At 45.4% G+C, this 19,369-nt stretch overlaps 1 protein-coding gene across 1 annotated transcript; it reads left to right on the forward strand.

Moving 5' to 3' along the window:
* The first annotated feature begins 9,499 nt into the window (after positions 1-9,499).
* Positions 9,500-16,247, forward strand: LOC109875690 (leucine-rich repeat-containing protein 3B-like). Its single transcript, XM_031805105.1, has 2 exons — positions 9,500-9,780; positions 14,082-16,247. Exon 2 carries the CDS (start codon positions 14,165-14,167, stop codon positions 14,960-14,962), a length of 798 nt encoding a protein of 265 aa, XP_031660965.1. The 5' UTR covers positions 9,500-9,780; positions 14,082-14,164; the 3' UTR covers positions 14,963-16,247.
* The last annotated feature ends 3,122 nt before the right edge of the window (positions 16,248-19,369 follow it).

The following is a 19,369-nucleotide window of genomic DNA, read 5'->3' on the forward strand; positions in this document are numbered from 1 at the left end:
GGGACAACAAACAGATCCAGAGAGAGAGAGAGGGACAACAAACAGATCCAGAGAGGAGGGACAACAACAGATCCAGAGAGGGAGGGATAACAAACAGATCCAGAGAGGTGGGGACAACAAACAGATCCAGAGAGGGAGGGACAACAAACAGATCCAGAGAGGGAGGGACAACAAACAGATCCAGAGAGGGAGGGACAACAAACAGATCCAGAGAGAGAGAGAGAGGGACAACAAACAGATCCAGAGAGAGAGAGAGAGACGTGGGGACAACAACCAGATCCAGACAGAGAGGGAGGGAGGGTAACAAACAGATCCAGACAGGGAAGGGACAAAAAAAACAGATCCAGAGAGGGAGGGACAACAAACAGATCCAGAGAGAGAGAGAGGGACAACAAACAGATCCAGAGAGAGAGGGGACAACAAACAGATCCAGAGAGAGCGGAGACAACACAACAAGACCAGAGAGGAAGGGATAACAAACAGATCCAGAGAGAGAGGACAACAAACAGATCCAGAGAGGTGGGGACAACAAACAGATCCAGAGAGGTGGGGGACAACAAACAGATCCAGAGATCGGAGGGGATAACAAACAGATCCAGAGAGGTGGGGACAACAAACAGATCCAGAGAGGAGGGACAACAAAACAGATCCAGAGAGGAGAGAGGGACAACAAACAGATCCAAGAGGGAGGGACAACAAACAGATCCAGAGAGGGGGGACAACAAACAGATCCAGAGAGGAGAGAGACAACAAACAGATCCAGAGAGGAGGGACTACAAACAGATCCAGAGAGAGGGAGGGACAACAAACAGATCCAGAGAGGGAGGGACAACAAACAGATCCAGAGAGGGAGGGACAACAAACAGATCCAGAGAGGGAGGGACAACAAACAGATCCAGAGAGGGAGGGACAACAAACAGATCCAGAGAGGGAGGGACAACAAACAGATCCAGAGAGGGAGGGCAACAAACAGATCCAGAGAGGTGGGGACAACAAACAGGACCAGAGAGGGAGGGACAACAAACAGATCCAGAGAGGGAGGGACAACAAACAGATCCAGAGAGGGAGGGACAACAAACAGATCCAGAGAGGGAGGGACACCAAACAGATCCAGAGATGGAGGGACAACAAACAGATCCAGAGAGGGAGGGATAACAAACAGATCCAGAGAGGAGGGACAACAAACAGATCCAGAGAGGGAGGGACAAAAACAGATCCAGAGAGAGAGAGGGACAACAAACAGATCCAGAGAGGGAGGGACAACAAACAGATCCAGAGAGGGAGGGACAACAAACAGATCCAGAGAGGGAGGGACAACAAACAGATCAGAGAGGGAGGGACAACAAACAGATCCAGAGAGGTGGGGACAACAAACAGATCCAGAGAGAGGAGGGACAACAAAACAGATCCAGAGAGGGGGGACAACAAACAGATCCAGAGAGGGAGGGACAACAACAAACCGATCCAGAGAGGGAGGGACAACAAACATATCCAGAGAGAGAGGGACAACAAACAGATCCAGAGAGGGTGGGACAACAAACAGATCCAGCGAAGTGGGGACAACAAACAGATCCAGAGAGGGAAGGGACAGCAAACAGATCTAGAGAGGGAGGGACAACAAACAGATCCAGAGAGGGAGGGATAACAAACAGATCCAGAGAGGTGGGGACAACAAACAGATCCAGAGAGGGAGGGACAACAAACAGATCCAGAGAGAGAGGGACAACAAACAGATCCAGAGAGGGAGGGACAACAAACAGATCCAGAGAGGGAGGGATAACAAACAGATCCAGAGAGGGAGGGACAACAAACAGATCCAGAGAGGGAGGGACAACAAACAGATCCAGAGAGGGAGGGACAACAAACAGATCCAGAGAGGGAGGATAACAAACAGATCCAGAGAGGTGGGGACAACAAACAGATCCAGAGGAGGGAGGGACCAACAAACAGATCCAGAGAGAGAGAGGGACAAACAAACAGATCCAGGAGGAGGGACAACAACAGATCCAAGAGAGGGAGGGACAACAAACAGATCCAGAGAGGGAGGGACAACAAACAGATCCAGAGAGGGAGGGACAACAAACAGATCCAGAGAGGGAGGGACAACAAACAGATCCAGAGAGGGAGGGACAACAAACAGATCCAGAGCCGGTGGGGACAACAAAACAGATTCAGAGAGAGAGGGAAACAAACAGATCCAGAAGAGATTGAGGACAACAAACAGACAGATCCAGAGAGATGAAGGACAACAAACAGATCCAGAGAGAGAGAGAGAGGGACAACAACAGATCCAGAGAGAGAGAGAGAGAGAGAGGGGACAACAAACAGATCCCGAGAGAGAGGTGGGGACAACAACCAGATCCAGACAGAGAGGGAGGGACAACAAACAGATCCAGACAGGGAGGGACAACAAACAGATCCAGAGAGAGAGAGAGAGGGACAACATACAGATCCAGAGAGAGAGAGGGACAACAAACAGATCCAGACAGGGAGGGACAACAAACAGATCCAGAGAGAGAGGGACAACAAACAGATCCAGAGAGGGAGGGACAACAAACAGATCCAGAGAGAGAGGGACAACAAACAGATCCAGAGAGGGAGGGACAACAAACAGATCCAGAGAGGGAGGGATAACAAACAGATCCAGAGAGGTGGGGACAACAAACAGATCCAGAGAGGGAGGGATAACAAACAGATCCAGAGAGGGAGAGACAACAAACAGATCCAGAGAGGTGGGGACAACAAACAGATCCAGAGAGAGAGAGGGACAACAAACAGATCCAGAGAGGGAGGGACAACAAACAGATCCAGAGAGGGAGGGACAACAAACAGATCCAGAGAGGGAGGGACAACAAACAGATCCAGAGAGAGAGAGAGAGGGACAACATACAGATCCAGAGAGAGAGGGACAACAAACAGATCCAGACAGGGAGGGACAACAAACAGATCCAGACAGGGAGGGACAACAAACAGATCCAGAGAGGGAGGGACAACAAACAGATCCAGAGAGAAAGGGACAACAAACAGATCCAGAGAGGGAGGGACAACAAACAGATCCAGAGAGACAGGGACAACAAACAGATCCAGAGAGTGAGGGACAACAAACAGATCCAGACAGAGAGGGAGGGACAACAAACAGATCCAGACAGGGAGGAACAACAAACAGATCCAGACAGGGAGGGATAACAGACAGATCCAGAGAGAGAGGGACAACATACAGATCCAGAGAGTTGGGGACAACAAACACATCCAGAGAGGGATGGACAACAAACACATCCAGACAGGGAGGGACAACAAACACATCCAGAGAGGTGGGGGCAACAAACAGATCCAGACAGGGAGGGACAACAAACACATCCAGAGAGGGAGGGACAACAAACAGATCCAGAGAAGTGAGGACAACAAACAGATCCAGAGAGGGAGGGACAACAAACAGATCCAGAGAGGGAGGGACAACGAACAGATCCAGAGAGGGAGGGACAACAAACAGATCCAGAGAGGTGGGGACAACAAACAGATCCAGAGAGGTGGGGACAACAAACAGATCCAGAGAGAGAGGGACAACAAACAGATCCAGAGAGGGAGGGACAACAAACAGATCCAGAGAGGGAGGGACAACAAACAGATCCAGAGAGAGAGGGACAACAAACAGATCCAGACAGGGAGGGACAACAAACAGATCCAGAGAGGTGGGGACAACAAACAGATTCAGAGAGAGAGGGACAACAAACAGATCCAGACAGGGAGGGACAACAAACAGATCTAGAGAGGGGGGGGACAACAAACAGATCCAGAGAGAGAGGGACAACAAACAGATCCAGACAGGGAGGGATAACAAACAGATCCAGAGAGGGAGGGACACCAAACAGATCCAGAGAGGTGGGGACAACAAACAGATCCAGAGAGGGAGGGACACCAAACAGATCCAGAGAGGGAGGGACACCAAACAGATCCAGAGAGGGAGGGACAACAAACAGATCCAGAGAGGGAGGGACACCAAACAGATCCAGAGAGGTGGGGACAACATACATATCCAGAGAGAGAGGGACAACAAACAGATCCAGAGAGAGAGGGACAACAAACAGATCCAGAGAGTGAGGGACAACAAACAGATCCAGAGAGGGAGGGATAACAAACAGATCCAGAGAGGTGGGGACAACAAACAGATCCAGAGAGGGAGGGACAACAAACAGATCCAGAGAGAGAGAGGGACAACAAACAGATCCAGAGAGGGAGGGACAACAAACAGATCCAGAGAGGGAGGGACAACAAACAGATCCAGAGAGGGAGGGACAACAAACAGATCCAGAGAGGGAGGGACAACAAACAGATCCAGAGAGGGAGGGACAACAAACAGATCCAGAGAGGGAGGGACAACAAACAGATCCAGAGAGGTGGGGACAACAAACAGATTCAGAGAGAGAGGGACAACAAACAGATCCAGAGAGATGAGGACAACAAACAGACAGATCCAGAGAGATGAGGACAACAAACAGATCCAGAGAGAGAGAGAGAGGGACAACAAACAGATCCAGAGAGAGAGAGAGAGAGAGAGAGGGACAACAAACAGATCCAGAGAGAGAGGTGGGGACAACAACCAGATCCAGACAGAGAGGGAGGGACAACAAACAGATCCAGACAGGGAGGGACAACAAACAGATCCAGAGAGAGAGAGAGAGGGACAACATACAGATCCAGAGAGAGAGGGACAACAAACAGATCCAGACAGGGAGGGACAACAAACAGATCCAGAGAGAGAGGGACAACAAACAGATCCAGAGAGGGAGGGACAACAAACAGATCCAGAGAGAGAGGGACAACAAACAGATCCAGAGAGGGAGGGACAACAAACAGATCCAGAGAGGGAGGGATAACAAACAGATCCAGAGAGGTGGGGACAACAAACAGATCCAGAGAGGGAGGGATAACAAACAGATCCAGAGAGGGAGAGACAACAACAGATCCAGAGAGGTGGGGACAACAAACAGATCCAGAGAGAGAGAGGGACAACAAACAGATCCAGAGAGGGAGGGACAACAAACAGATCCAGAGAGGGAGGGACAACAAACAGATCCAGAGAGGGAGGGACAACAAACAGATCCAGAGAGAGAGAGAGAGGGACAACATACAGATCCAGAGAGAGAGGGACAACAAACAGATCCAGACAGGGAGGGACAACAAACAGATCCAGACAGGGAGGGACAACAAACAGATCCAGAGAGGGAGGGACAACAAACAGATCCAGAGAGAAAGGGACAACAAACAGATCCAGAGAGGGAGGGACAACAAACAGATCCAGAGAGACAGGGACAACAAACAGATCCAGAGAGTGAGGGACAACAAACAGATCCAGACAGAGAGGGAGGGACAACAAACAGATCCAGACAGGGAGGAACAACAAACAGATCCAGACAGGGAGGGATAACAGACAGATCCAGAGAGAGAGGGACAACATACAGATCCAGAGAGTTGGGGACAACAAACACATCCAGAGAGGGAGGGACAACAAACACATCCAGACAGGGAGGGACAACAAACACATCCAGAGAGGTGGGGGCAACAAACAGATCCAGACAGGGAGGGACAACAAACACATCCAGAGAGGGAGGGACAACAAACAGATCCAGAGAAGTGAGGACAACAAACAGATCCAGAGAGGGAGGGACAACAAACAGATCCAGAGAGGGAGGGACAACGAACAGATCCAGAGAGGGAGGGACAACAAACAGATCCAGAGAGGTGGGGACAACAAACAGATCCAGAGAGGTGGGGACAACAAACAGATCCAGAGAGAGAGGGACAACAAACAGATCCAGAGAGGGAGGGACAACAAACAGATCCAGAGAGGGAGGGACAACAAACAGATCCAGAGAGAGAGGGACAACAAACAGATCCAGACAGGGAGGGACAACAAACAGATCCAGAGAGGTGGGGACAACAAACAGATTCAGAGAGAGAGGGACAACAAACAGATCCAGACAGGGAGGGACAACAAACAGATCTAGAGAGGGGGGGACAACAAACAGATCCAGAGAGAGAGGGACAACAAACAGATCCAGACAGGGAGGGATAACAAACAGATCCAGAGAGGGAGGGACACCAAACAGATCCAGAGAGGTGGGGACAACAAACAGATCCAGAGAGGGAGGGACACCAAACAGATCCAGAGAGGGAGGGACACCAAACAGATCCAGAGAGGGAGGGACAACAAACAGATCCAGAGAGGGAGGGACACCAAACAGATCCAGAGAGGGAGGGACAACAAACAGATCCAGAGAGGGAGGGACAACAAACAGATCCAGAGAGGGAGGGACAACAAACAGATCCAGAGAGGTGGGGACAACAAACAGATCCAGAGAGGGAGGGACAACAAACAGATCCAGAGAGGGAGGGACAACAAACAGATTCAGAGAGAGAGGGATAACAAACAGATCCAGATAACTGAGGGACTTCATACGTTCTCTGTATTTACTACTGATATTTCAGTCTCATCTTTCTATAACTAAGGAACATCATAAGTTCTCTGTATTTGTTACTGATGTTTCAGTCCCTTCTTTCTATAACTAAGGGACTTCATCAGTTCTCTGTATTTGCTACTGATGTTTCAGTCCCTTTTTTTCTATAACTGAGGGGCTTCATAAGTTCTCTGTTTTTGCTACTTATGTTTCAGTCTCATCTTTCTATAACTGAGGGACTTCATAAGCTCTCTGTATTTGCTATTGATGTTTCAGTCTCATCTTTCTATAACTGAGGGACTTCATAAGTTCTCTGTATTTGCTACTGATGTTTCAGTCCCCTCTTTCTATAACTGAGGGACTCCACAAGTTCCTCCAGAAAGAGACTGTAGACCTGGCAGAAGCTTGTTTCGGCAAATAAGCTGTATGTTACACACTGAAAGTCAAACGCATAGATGCATTTGCCACGTAACTTTATGACAGAACCAAAGCACTCTTTCAAATTCAATATACAATATAAAAAATAGTTGTTGCTTGGAGAGGATGGTTTGTGAGCTTGACCAGTGATTCTCGACTGTAGATGCAGGTCCGCTCAACGGTATACAGGCATGCAACCCCAACTCAAACTTCCTAGATACATCATGCTCAACTGAGTTTGCCAAGCACTACGGTATTGATGTTAAAACAGAAGAGTGTTGGTGGCCAGAAACTTTCTTGCCCGGAAAAGAGAGGCTGGATGTCCTCCCAAAGATATGCTTGCTGTGCATAACCTCCTGGATGATGATATGTTTCCTTCTCTGAAGGAAATCATTCAGGTTGCCCTCACAGTTCCAGTGAGCAGCTGCTCCTGTGATTGGTCCTTTAGTGCACTGCGCCGGATGCACTCCTGGTTGCGTGAGACAATGGGTCAGAAAAGGCTTGCAAGTCTTGCAGTCATGTCCATTGCGGGTGAAGTGCTTGGGCCACTAAGCCACAATAGTGTTATTGACCACTTTGCCACCTTTAAAAATAGGAGATACACTTTGATGCATCCAACCACAAAATAACCATCAAAAGAGAGAAGCAGGAGGAGCAGTTCTGTAATATAGGTTGTAATATTTGTTTGGGATCTTACTTTTTTTAATGAGATTTCATTCCTAATTATTTTTCTGTTTTTTACATTTTATTTGGCTCATTAGTTGAATTGAATTTTGCCCCATTGTGGATGATACTGTTTTAAGATGTTCCATGTGACTGAATTATTGGGTTAATTTTTAGCAACCAAAAGTTGAAATTTAAATAAATAGAAAAGTAAATAAATAAAAAGTAATTAACAAAAAGGTGAAATTTAAATAAATATTTTTTTCTACTGGTATAGTATGACCTGCATGTCTTTACATTTGTTTCTCTCTCTCTCTCTCAAAATAACATCCTAAAAGTATTTTGGCTAGATAGTACAGGCATATTTGTGCCTTTTGGTGGTGTTGGATGGATGGGGACAGAGTGGACTTTAATTTCTTTATTTGGATAGAATTTAACCAAGACATATTAGATCAGTGTCTAACACAAACTATGAGGTATACCTTTAGCCAACCTTGACCAAAAATAACCTTATTTTAATCGATTTTACACCAGTTGTAACTCTAATAATACGTGATGAAAATACGTTTTGGGGGCTTTAAATCAAATCCTGGGGGAGTATGCCCAGACCCCCCTAAAAGAGGCTTATCCCCCCCTATCCATGAATCTCTAGTGACTTCCCTGATACATGGAATTGGGTGCCAATTGGGACGCCATCCCGATCGTCTCTCGACGATGAGAAACTAGTCACATTTGCTGCTGTTTCAGCTTCATGTGCTTCATAATCCAGCCTCAATGATGTGTCCAATACACTACAATTAGTCTCTACTAATACAAATGAAGTCCATTCTTGATCTATTTTGCAAACACAAATACATTCAGTCCATTATTCATTCACACACATTCGGTCATCAACATTGATTTGTAGGTTTGAGGGGACATTGTAGGGGAGTTAGTTGGGGTCTTTCTATTGATTTCAATACCATGAATACCTTCTGACTGCTTGCTTGGCGGCTACTCTCGGGCCCCACCCTGTGTCTGTTATCACTGTGTGGTTTTGATTGGACGGTGTCCTTATCGGTTGGCAGCAGGCAGGAAGAGACCCGGACACGGCCAAATATCCACAGCACTGGCAGCGGGCAACACAGTACTGAAACAACAACCTGCAGATCAAACATGATTAGTCAACCCCACTTTCTTAAAGGTGCAATCTGCGGTTCAAACGCTGACAAAGCAGGTGCCTCGACACTGTTTTGGTAAATGGCTCAGGGATGGGCTGGAGAAATGTTACCACTCTCAAATTCATAGATGGAGCTATAGATGCAAGGACCAAATCAAAATGACAGTTTGATCCATGTTTTGCTACACTGTTTATTTACAATTACATTGTTTGTAATTCTTGGAGTAAAGCAATCTACATGGCGAATGTAAGGTATTTGACTGACTGGTGGTGCTCTCTCCTCCTCTTCCTGACTGCCTCCCAAATGGCTCCCTTTTCCCTATACACTGAGTGTAGAAAACATTAGGAACATATTCCTAATATTGATGAGATACAACAGTTGAAATAAGCTCTTGAGGCATGTATAAGTTATATTATTCAAGAATCAATGGCTCTGTGTATGTGTGCAGTGTATTCTAATACATCTCTAATATCAACTGTGGCATAACTCTTCTGAGATTGTTGAATAATCTCAGTTTACTATAGAGAATATATGGGACAACCGGTGGGGCACTTGAAATCTGTTCAAGCTTTTGGAAGACGTTATAATACCAAACAAATGGAGTTTCATTATTATGTAGGAAAATGATTTCAGATTTCAGTAGCCTATGTCCTTTCAGTGTGTAAATGCATTGCGCTCCGTGGCTTCCGCTTGCACCATCATTATTTCTCATAATTGGCAGGATCACACACTTGGATGAAGCCATCCATAGGCGGCCTCACCTTGCGCGTCGTGTCCCTGCCAATTTCCGATGGCTACAGCAGTGTTGCTTAGTTTTCTGGTTGCGTGGAAACTGAAAGGCTGCATTGAGCGAGCACCCAAATAAAGGTACATTACTGTGTGCGCACCGTTGTCAGTGTGGGTCTTCACACAAGTTGGCCGAATTGCAACAGAGGACCTCATTGATGCGATCGAAAATATTGGCGAATTGCAGTTTGGAGTGGAATGAATTCTGATATATTTTGACAATTTGAAACTGTCCTGAAACTAAAGTGATTATGTTGTGTGCCACCCGCCATGCGAAGGAGAGGAAGAATGCTAAAGATGTAAGTGATGCTTGTGCATGTTCTTATGCAAAATGCATGCATTTTACTGTGACTTCAATATACAGACATTAACATCTACTTTTAAATACAGCATGCAGTATCATGTAGGCTATTTATTTGAGCTACACTTAGCCTATAACGGGAAATAAATAACTGCAACGTATTTAATACATTCAGGCTCAGAAAAGTATTGTTTAAGAATAAACCGAACCGTGTTAGCTTATCAAAAAGCTATCAATTCCCCAGGAGGCATTGGTGACACGCTTTTTGCTTACAATGACATTTCTGAATATTAAAGCAGAGAAAAGGAGTAGGTCAAATATTTGTGAGTGTGTAAATAACAGTAAAGAATAGCGTCATAATATCCTAAGTGGTAATCATGTCATTATTTATGATTAATTTATGTATGAATGTATTGTATGTCTGAATACCCTTCAGAGTGAACAATTTAATAAAAAACTTGATCCATCCTTAAATAATTCCTTCATTGCTTGCATTTGAATTGATACAACATTTCAAAGGCAGGGGTAAACATTCAAAGTGTAAATTAAATCCTGCAGCTGTATATTATTATATGGACTAAATACATCTAAATTATGTTCTGCTTAAAGGGACAATCTGTGATTTTATTTGATTTTTTTTACTTTTCAATTACTTATATGTATGGTACCCATGGATTCTTGAAGAATATAACTTATAAATGCCTCGAGCTTACCCCATCACAACCCAAAATATAAGCTTGTTTTATTCCATTGTTTGTAAACAACGTAATAAAAAAACACTAACTTTATAGCCCTATACTTGTATATATAATATCAAGTATGGTCAGTCCGTGTATCCATAGGTATGTGTATGAATTTGTGAGTGGTTACATTTCTCCAGCCTTATCTCTTAGCTGTTTACTTAAACAGTAGCGTGGTGACTCTTTATTATAGTTTCAACTGCGTATTGCCCCTTTAATGAAAACGTGTGTTCCTGTTTCTCTACCAGAATATATTATTCTGTAAATAAATGCACGAGGGCTTCCAATGGAAATCAGGCAGGCATTCAACAATAATCTGAGTCCCTAATCAGACACAAATGTTTTCGTGATTTGGGTGGACAGGGACCGAAGAGTGGTGTTTGGAGAGCATGGTAATAAGGTTAGACTCATATCTAAGTGTCTGCATCTCCAAATAACATATTGATATTTCCCTCAAAGCTCTCTCTCTCTCTCTCTCTACCCAGTTTCCATGTATCATCCTCATGACCTGCTTAGACAGGTTAGGCCTATCATTGGTTGTCTGGACAGAAATATAATACAATTAACAATCACACCAAATCGTGCATGAACAACTTTGACAATCCTTTGCGTTGAGGACATCATAGTTTAATTCCTCAATGATTATTATGTTGATTAATAATGAAAAGGGAACCTATATCTCATTCGGGCTCAAGCTGTTGTTTGGCTGAGTTGTGGAGCAAATTTAGGACCTGTTTAAATGATTACTCTTGCGCACTTGGCGCCTGAGATGCATTATTGTAATATTGACTGCAGTCAATTTATGAACTGCCAAAACTGAGCTTTGGGCTCTTGTCTTGAGAGTCTTGTCAAATTAAATTATGAATCAACGATGTTTCCACATTTCAACAAAAGCATTCAATGTGATGACGTTGAATTACATTTACGTGATTTAGCAAACGCTCTTATCTAAAGCGAATTACAAGAGCAGTTAGGGTTAAGTGCCTTGCTCAAGGGCACACTGACATTGTCCACCTTTTTTCTCACCCAACTTCTAACCTAAATCCAATGACATGGTGACATTTTCTATTGGTTTAACGTTGAAGTCACCTTAGTTGACTATTCAACCATATGTAAATCAAAACTAGACATTGAAATTACATCTGTGCCCAGTGGGTTGTGGACAGAATGAACTTAACCCGATGTATTGATCTATTGAATTAAAGTCCCAGTGCAGTCAAGAACGGGATTTACCTGTGTTTATAGATCTATTTCCACACTGAGGTTGAAAGTGAAAATGATGATAGTGTAAGAGCTGTTTGAAAATATTGTTTTGGTGGGAGGGAATTTTGGCCATCCACGGTGACATCACCACGTGTTAAATTCGTTAACAGACCATAAGCTCAGATAAGAAAGAGTTCCAAAACTCACTGCCAATTATTTGATATTGAGATAAACGGATTGGACCTTTTAATGAGGTTGTTGTTGCTCTCTTTCTCTCCTCCTGATGTCCCATAGCTTTATCCCACACTCACTCTTGTCTCTCCATCACCATATCCATCCCTCTGTCATCCATCCTCCACCTTTCATTGACAGCTATCCTCCTCAGCCCATGACATGCAAATATTTCCCTCTTTCCGCTATACATTTCATTAATCTCTCTTCAGTGTTCCTTCCTCTGTGTTCTTCTCCGTTGTCATTGTAATGTTACCTCCTCTCCTCAGATCTCTCCTTCTCTCTCTCTCTCTCTCTCGATGTCATTCTCTCTCTTTGGACTCTCACAACTCTGTCCTCATGTGTCCAATTTCCTTGGGTCTCCATACCTCCGCCCCCTCCCTCCCCCAGTCAGTGAAATGTCAGGGCCACATGGAAAAACTACCACTTGTCTTACACAGGAACACCGTGTTACACCCCAATTTAGGCAGCCTTTTCATATCCCTGGGCATTTGGTGTTATCTGTAGTCAGTGATGTTCCACTATATACCCTTTCAATAAGTGCAGACCGCAGACTAAAATACGTCGGGCTTCTTTGTTTAGCACTAAGGAAGAATTGGGGATAATCATCTGAGTGGGTCTTTGTGAGGAGGAAGTACAGGGCAGGGCTGATAGGGACGGTCTTGATCTACTCTGGGTGCTTTGGACATATCTCTCTTTCTCCCCAGACTCATTACAAGGGCTATTGCCCTGGCATTCCTTCAACTGGTCTGGTCTATTGCAATGAGTCTTATTAGGATGCGTCCCTTAGACGACTCCCTCCGTCATGTGATACTAAGAGGTACTTAGAGATCGATTTCATTTTTTAATCTGGGTAAGTGGATCTTGCCCTGGTCTCCAGCCATTTTGAAGAACCAGCCAAAGTCAGAGAGTTTAAGCTCTATTGTTTTTACAGGAGAGGATATGGCTGCTAGCACCACATGCTAAGGCTGTTTTGATTGCCTTTGATGCTGTTTTAGCATTTAGCCTTACAATGGTGTTGGATGGCCAACGTACAATGACGTTTCATTGACATTAAGTTGTTTTTTCCCTAAGAGGATTAGTAATGGGATAGCAGATGGTTGGTGTTCAGGTATTAATGAAGTGTGTTAAGGTTGGAGGACAGACTATTTTTAGAGGCTTACATGCAAAATAAAAAGTGTAAATTACAGGACACACAAACAAGTTGTTACCTCAGTGTTACTTGCACTTCAGACAAAATGACCCTGGTTCTGAGCACATAAGCAGTTTATTGATTAGCCTAATGAACACAGTGGGGGCGCTGAATGACCAAATGGCCAAGCGGCTCTGGCAATGTTACTAAATACAGTAAACAATTTCGTCATAGCACAAAGAATATACAAAGCTCAAAGAGAATGATAGATTCTGGAGTCCTTGTTGGTAGAATGTTAGAGGTATAGTACAGAACGGCATTCCCATTGTGTATAATATAATGTGGCGGGTATTTTTGTTAAATATATCTAAGGACGAAAGCATTTTGTTCATATCCCTGTCACTGTGGTGCAGACATGGATTATGTTAATGGTATCAGCAGCTCTGCACTGAAATAGGCCAGCACTGCAGGGAAGTCAATTATCATAAACTCACGGTGACGCCAAAGCTCTCTTTGCTTGATGCTTGTTTTTGCCAGTGTGATTTTTGATTTGGATCCTCATCCTTTCCCTAAAGCTAGACGTGTAAACACGGTCTAGTCAACCAACTGTGCTGAAACAAGACTGCGAGATCCCCTCTGCCTCCTCACCGCAGGGCTAGTTATCCTGCATCTGTGTATAAAATAACTTTCTTGAGCACATCTACTTTTAACTTTTTTACATTACATTTCAGTCATTTAGCAGATTCTCTTATCCAAAGTGACTTAAAGGAGCAATAAGGGTTCCTTGCTCAAGGGCACGTCAACAGATTTTTCACCTAGTCAGCTCGGGATTCTAACCAGCAACCTTTCGGTTACTGGCCAAACACTATTTATCATAGATTTTTTGCATGGTTGGTGACGAATTGCAGCTACTGGAGGGTGTTAATTTGTACCTCTCCTATCAGTAGGTTGTGTTGTCTCCCTCCACCAATCCTGCTTCCTGTTTCTCTATAGGCTTGACAGCCATTGGGGAGGTTGACACTGGCTCCACCCCTTCTCCCAGGTTGGTCTTCTCTGGAACATGCCCATATCGCACCATGCCCCTTCTGGAGAGTGGCTGGCTACTGCGCCACTCGGTGGTCATGTGTCTGCTGCTGCACAGCCTGGTACTGATGACCTTCTGCTTCCACCACGCCGCCACCAGCTGCTCCCAGGGCTGCTACTGCTCCGAGAGCGACGGCCGTGGCAAGACGGTGCGGTGCAGCAACCTGCGTCTCACCGAGATCCCCCAGGACCTGCCCAATGACACGCAACGCATCTACCTGGACTTCAACCTGCTCACTGTGGTCCCCAGCAACGCCTTCTGGGACCTGCCCATGCTCAGCGAGCTGGACCTTTCGAACAATGAGCTGGCCCAGCTGGAGCCAGGGGCTTTCAGGGGCCTGGGGCCCTCGCTCACCTTTCTGGACCTGTCCTCCAACAAACTGGTCAACTTTAACCCCGAGGCCTTCGAGGGGCTGCGGGCGCGCGCCAACCTGACCAACAACCCGTGGCACTGCGACTGCAGCCTGCAGCTGGCCATGCCCTTCATCCACCTGGAGCCCCTGTCGCTGACGGGCATCGTGTGCGAGACGTCAGAGCCGCCCGACGTGGGGGCAGAGGGCGTGCCCTTCCTGCTGGCCCAGGACCTGGACCTGTGCGTGGTGATGAAGAAGACCACAGACGTGGCCATGCTGGTCACAATGTTCGGCTGGTTCACCATGGTCATCTCCTACCTGGTCTACTACGTCCGGAACAACACAGAGGACGCCCGCCGCCACCTGGAGTACCTCAAGTCTCTGCCCACCAAGCAGGAACAGTCCGAGGCTTCTTCTACCATCAGCACTGTTGTATAGCCCAGGGCCAGGAGAACCCAGAGTGGAGCTAAGGCTGGAGGGATAAGCCTGGAGGGCTAAGACAGGTGGTTATAGGGCCGTATGTGGAGGCGAAAGAAACCGCGCACCTGTTTAGGCGAGCCCACTGTACTAGAATCTGCCTATACTGTATTCAGGCTAGCAGAGTAGAACACTTTAAAAAAGAAAGGAGAGCCGCACACTCTTATAGAGCCATAACCTAGCTATAGGGCCGTAACCTAGCTGCACCCACACCCCAGGCCATTCAGTGCCAGCCAAGGACAGCTCTGCCTGGCTGTTACGTGGGTGCCACAGCGGCTACAGGATTTGTGCCCATGTATGCAGGAAGCCTGTCCAGACCTGGGCACCATACAGTACGTAATCCAGATGAATAATTCAACCAGAAGTGGCCCATTAAGAGTTCCTGTTGACTGAGTGGATAGTCTGTCTGGGATTTTAAATGGATTAAATGGGATTCATCCAGTGATGCAGGCACCTTGATGCACTCTTATCAAAAGGGGGCCACTCAAGGGGCCTGTGATGGGTCCTTTGGACACGTCAAACAGCAATAACAACCGTATAGCAACAAGCAGCAACACAAACTCTATTAACAACTCTGTCACTCATATCCTTCCATGTAGTATTACTGTTTTACATACAACATCCTTACAGTCTATAAACAGGGAAATGTAGTTCTTTTCAATTCAATCATGTATTTTATGGATTTCATTTTTTATTATTGTTGGTTCTAAATTTGATTGGTCTATTTCTACCTCAAGAAATTCAGCAAATGTATGTGCATGTGTGAACTAGACCATCAATTGAATCTGCCTATACTGTATTCAGGCCACTGTACTAGAATCTGCCTATACTGTATTCAGGCCACTGTACTAGAATCTGCCTATACTGTATTCAGGCCACTGTACTAGAATCTGCCTATACTGTATTCAGGCCACTGTACTAGAATCTGCCTATACTGTATTCAGGCCACTGTACTAGAATCTGCCTATACTGTATTCAGGCCACTGTACTAGAATCTGCCTATACTGTATTCAGGCCACTGTACTAGAATATGATGCACATTAATAATTCATCAATGAAACACTCATACCGGTAAAAGGCTCAGAGATCTGATTGATGTACTGCACTGTGCATAATTTTACACGTGCAATTCATGCTTGCTCGCTCGCACACGCACACGCACACACACACATAAATCAGTACACCTACAAGCTGCATTTCTTTGCAGTAGAAGGTCTATACAGGAAACCCCTCCAAGCTGTACTGTAAGATCCTTTATTATTCTCATCAAGACAAAGAAACAGCCATCCCTACGTACTATATGGCACAATGACCCTTCATGCATAAATAACCCCTACTGTGTTCCTACTGTGTTTCCTCTCGTTCCTCGTGATGCTTCAAAAACTCTGGTGCGAGTCCGCCGGGACTAAAATTGTCCGAAAGAGCTCATACTCACGTTCATTAGATAGAATATTTGAAAACAAAGGCTGAATTTTTTGGGGAATAATTAAATGTTTCGATTTTTATATTCAGCAGAACTAGCATCATGGTGGGTTCCAAGAAACAGAAAGAGATGAGATTGTACTTTATTAATCCCCAAAGGAAAGAAATTAGCTTGTCATACCCTGGTGGGGAAAAAGCTGCTGGGACACTCAGGTAGTCCTAGTGAGAAAGTTTGGGAAACTCTGAGGTAGCGGTAGTCTATCCCTCTGTGGTGAGGGAAACACCACGACTGACTTACCTAGTGGTGAAGGGCGATGTCAGTCAGTCTGCCGGTAGCTGAAATCCACAAACTTCACACTACTGGCAGCCATGACATTAGTGTCACATGATCAGGAAAACATCCCAGACATATCACAAATGAAAGGAGAAAAGGAATAGGAAACTTAAGACTATTGGGACACCTCCTGCCCTCTTCTTCCTCCTAGTGTCTCTGAGAGGTCCTGGGGTCATGGTGGGATCCAAGCTGTCTGCCGTGGCCATTCCCCTGGGTTTTCTCAAACTGCATTTCAGGGTTCCATGACCTGCCAGTCCATTTGCTGCTGCAGTAGATATGAATTACCTAATAAGACAGACTCGAGCACAAGGAAATGCATGTCCATTTCTCCTCAGTGTATTCTGATAGGAGAGGAAAGAGAAGAACTAGGATAAGGGGAGTTAAGTAGAGTGAAATAAAACAAAATTGAACAAGACACAGCAGTGGGCTCCCAAGTGGCGCAGTGGTCTAAGGCACTGCATCTCAGTGCTAGAGGTGTCACTACAGACCCTGGTTCGATCCCGGGTTGTATCACAACCAGCCGTGCTTGGGAGTAGCATAAGGCAGCGCACAATTGGCTCAGTGTCGTCTGGGTTAGGGGAGGGTTTGGCCATCGTTGTAAATAAAACTTTGCTCTTAACTGACTTGCCTAGCTAATTAAAGGTAAATAAAAACACCCACCAAGAGAGAAAACTCCTTATTCATTCTTGTTCTGAGGGCAACTCTGCCTCCAGAGCAGGTTGAATGAAAGCTCAACAATCAGCACACTATGATTGAAATAAACAATAGGCTCACAGGTTGCCACACACAAGGTTGTTAAAAGCCAACCCTAACCCTAAACTTAATCAAATGAAATGACCTGCCCTTAGAACGAGATGGAATAAGGAAAACTCCAATTTGCATTTAATAACTTTATTATTACTATGCAGGTTGCAAAGGACACAACATACGGTACATACTTTAATCTCTTATTAGAACAACTAAAGGACAAGTAAACAACTAAAGGAACACAAGTAAAATGCTGCATTTGGGTCTATTCTACATGAATTGGTGAGATTTAACACAGAACATGATGATGAATAATGGAATTGGCTGTTGGAACAGTATGCCCGACAACTGGGTTTGTCAACAAGGGTATCCCTGCATCAAAAATAGCAAATGCCTCCAGAGCAGAGCACGCCAATAAACTATGTATGATGGCCATAAAAAGACTTGAGAGAAAGTCAAAAAGAAAGGAATCCATCAACTCGGTGTGACCCAGTTCTGGTGGTGAGGAGGGAAGAGTGTGACCACCTGGCCCTCTCTGTGTTGTCTGGCCAGTAGGTGACCTGCCTGGGTAGAGCTCTCTCCGAGTGACCTTGAGCTGCCCAGCAGAGTGGCCGCCTTCCGTTGTCACATCCTTCTAACTCTTCCTTAGTCCCTAAGGCAACACCACAGCTTTAAGAGTCCTCTCTCTCCGGTAGCTTGTTCATCCATTTTGACCTCCTCTTACTATAGAGGGTCATCTCGACTCTAAGACATTCTTTAATAAGTACATTTGTTTGTTGTGATATGCATCAGCATTTCTCCACATCACTGCTCCCCCTGGCTGCTTTACAGGGCCGTTTTATTGATCCTAACAGAGCTTATCTCAAGCCCAAATACAGCAGGCTCCCGTGATGAGCAGGAGGCTCAACAGCACTGAAATATAAATGGTAAGCCTCCCTCGCTGACATTTCTTACCACACACACAGCTAGCTGGACTGTCCCGCCCTCCCCAGTAAGCATGCTTGTCTGTGTGTGTGTGTGTGTGTGTGTGGGGGGGGGGGGGGTGGTGGTGATAGAGAAGAAAGAAATTCTGTGTGTGTTTGAGTGTGTGACACAAATTAGTTCTGTGTGTGTATTTGTGTATCTGCATGTATTTCTTTGTGAGTATGTGGGGCGGCACACATGTAATGTAACACCCCCTGTTCCCTAGCTGTCGCTGTGGTTAATTTAAATGTACATTTCAGGCCAGCTCAGCTCACCTTGCCCGCCCGCTACCCCCAGACACGTCACACTGGTGTGAGCATTACAACTGCTGGGTAATGGGACACAAAGTGGGGGATAGGGTGACACATTCAATCCCACAGAGCGCACCTCCGCAGCCCCACTTGGCATTGGGTTGCAGATTAAAAAGTGTCCAGCGGGGGCCTGGCAGCATGGGGGCCTGGCAGCATGGGGGCTCACAGTGAGGGCTTGGAAGGCCAGATTGTTTCCTCTTCCGGCCTGAAGTGAAGACTATTGATGAACAGTGAGTGAGGATGTCCCTGGGGACAAATCAATAGTGTAAAGTTTATTCCTGTCCTTGTCTACTTTCCTTCACCTGCAGTACTAGTCAAAAGTTTGGACACACCTAATCCTTAAAGGGTTTTTTCTTTATTTTTACTATTTTCTACATTGTGTAATAGTGAAGACATGAGAACTATGAAATAACACATATGGAATCATGTAGTAACCAAAAAAGTGCAAAACAAATCAAAATATATTTTATATTTGAGATTCTTCAAAGTAGCCACCCTTTGCCTTGATGACAGCTTTGCACACTATTGGCATTCTCTCACCAAAGTTGAGTAGAAAACGCCTGTAAAAATGGGTAAACCTGAGGAACTGCT

This window comes from Oncorhynchus kisutch, linkage group LG25 (assembly GCF_002021735.2).
Source record: "Oncorhynchus kisutch isolate 150728-3 linkage group LG25, Okis_V2, whole genome shotgun sequence".
In the NCBI taxonomy this organism is placed as follows: domain Eukaryota; kingdom Metazoa; phylum Chordata; class Actinopteri; order Salmoniformes; family Salmonidae; genus Oncorhynchus; species Oncorhynchus kisutch.

Coding starts and splice junctions, on each gene's coding strand:
- LOC109875690 (XM_031805105.1), top strand. CDS start 14,165: ATGCCCCTTCTGGAGAGTGGCTGGCTACTGCGCCACTCGGTGGTCATG.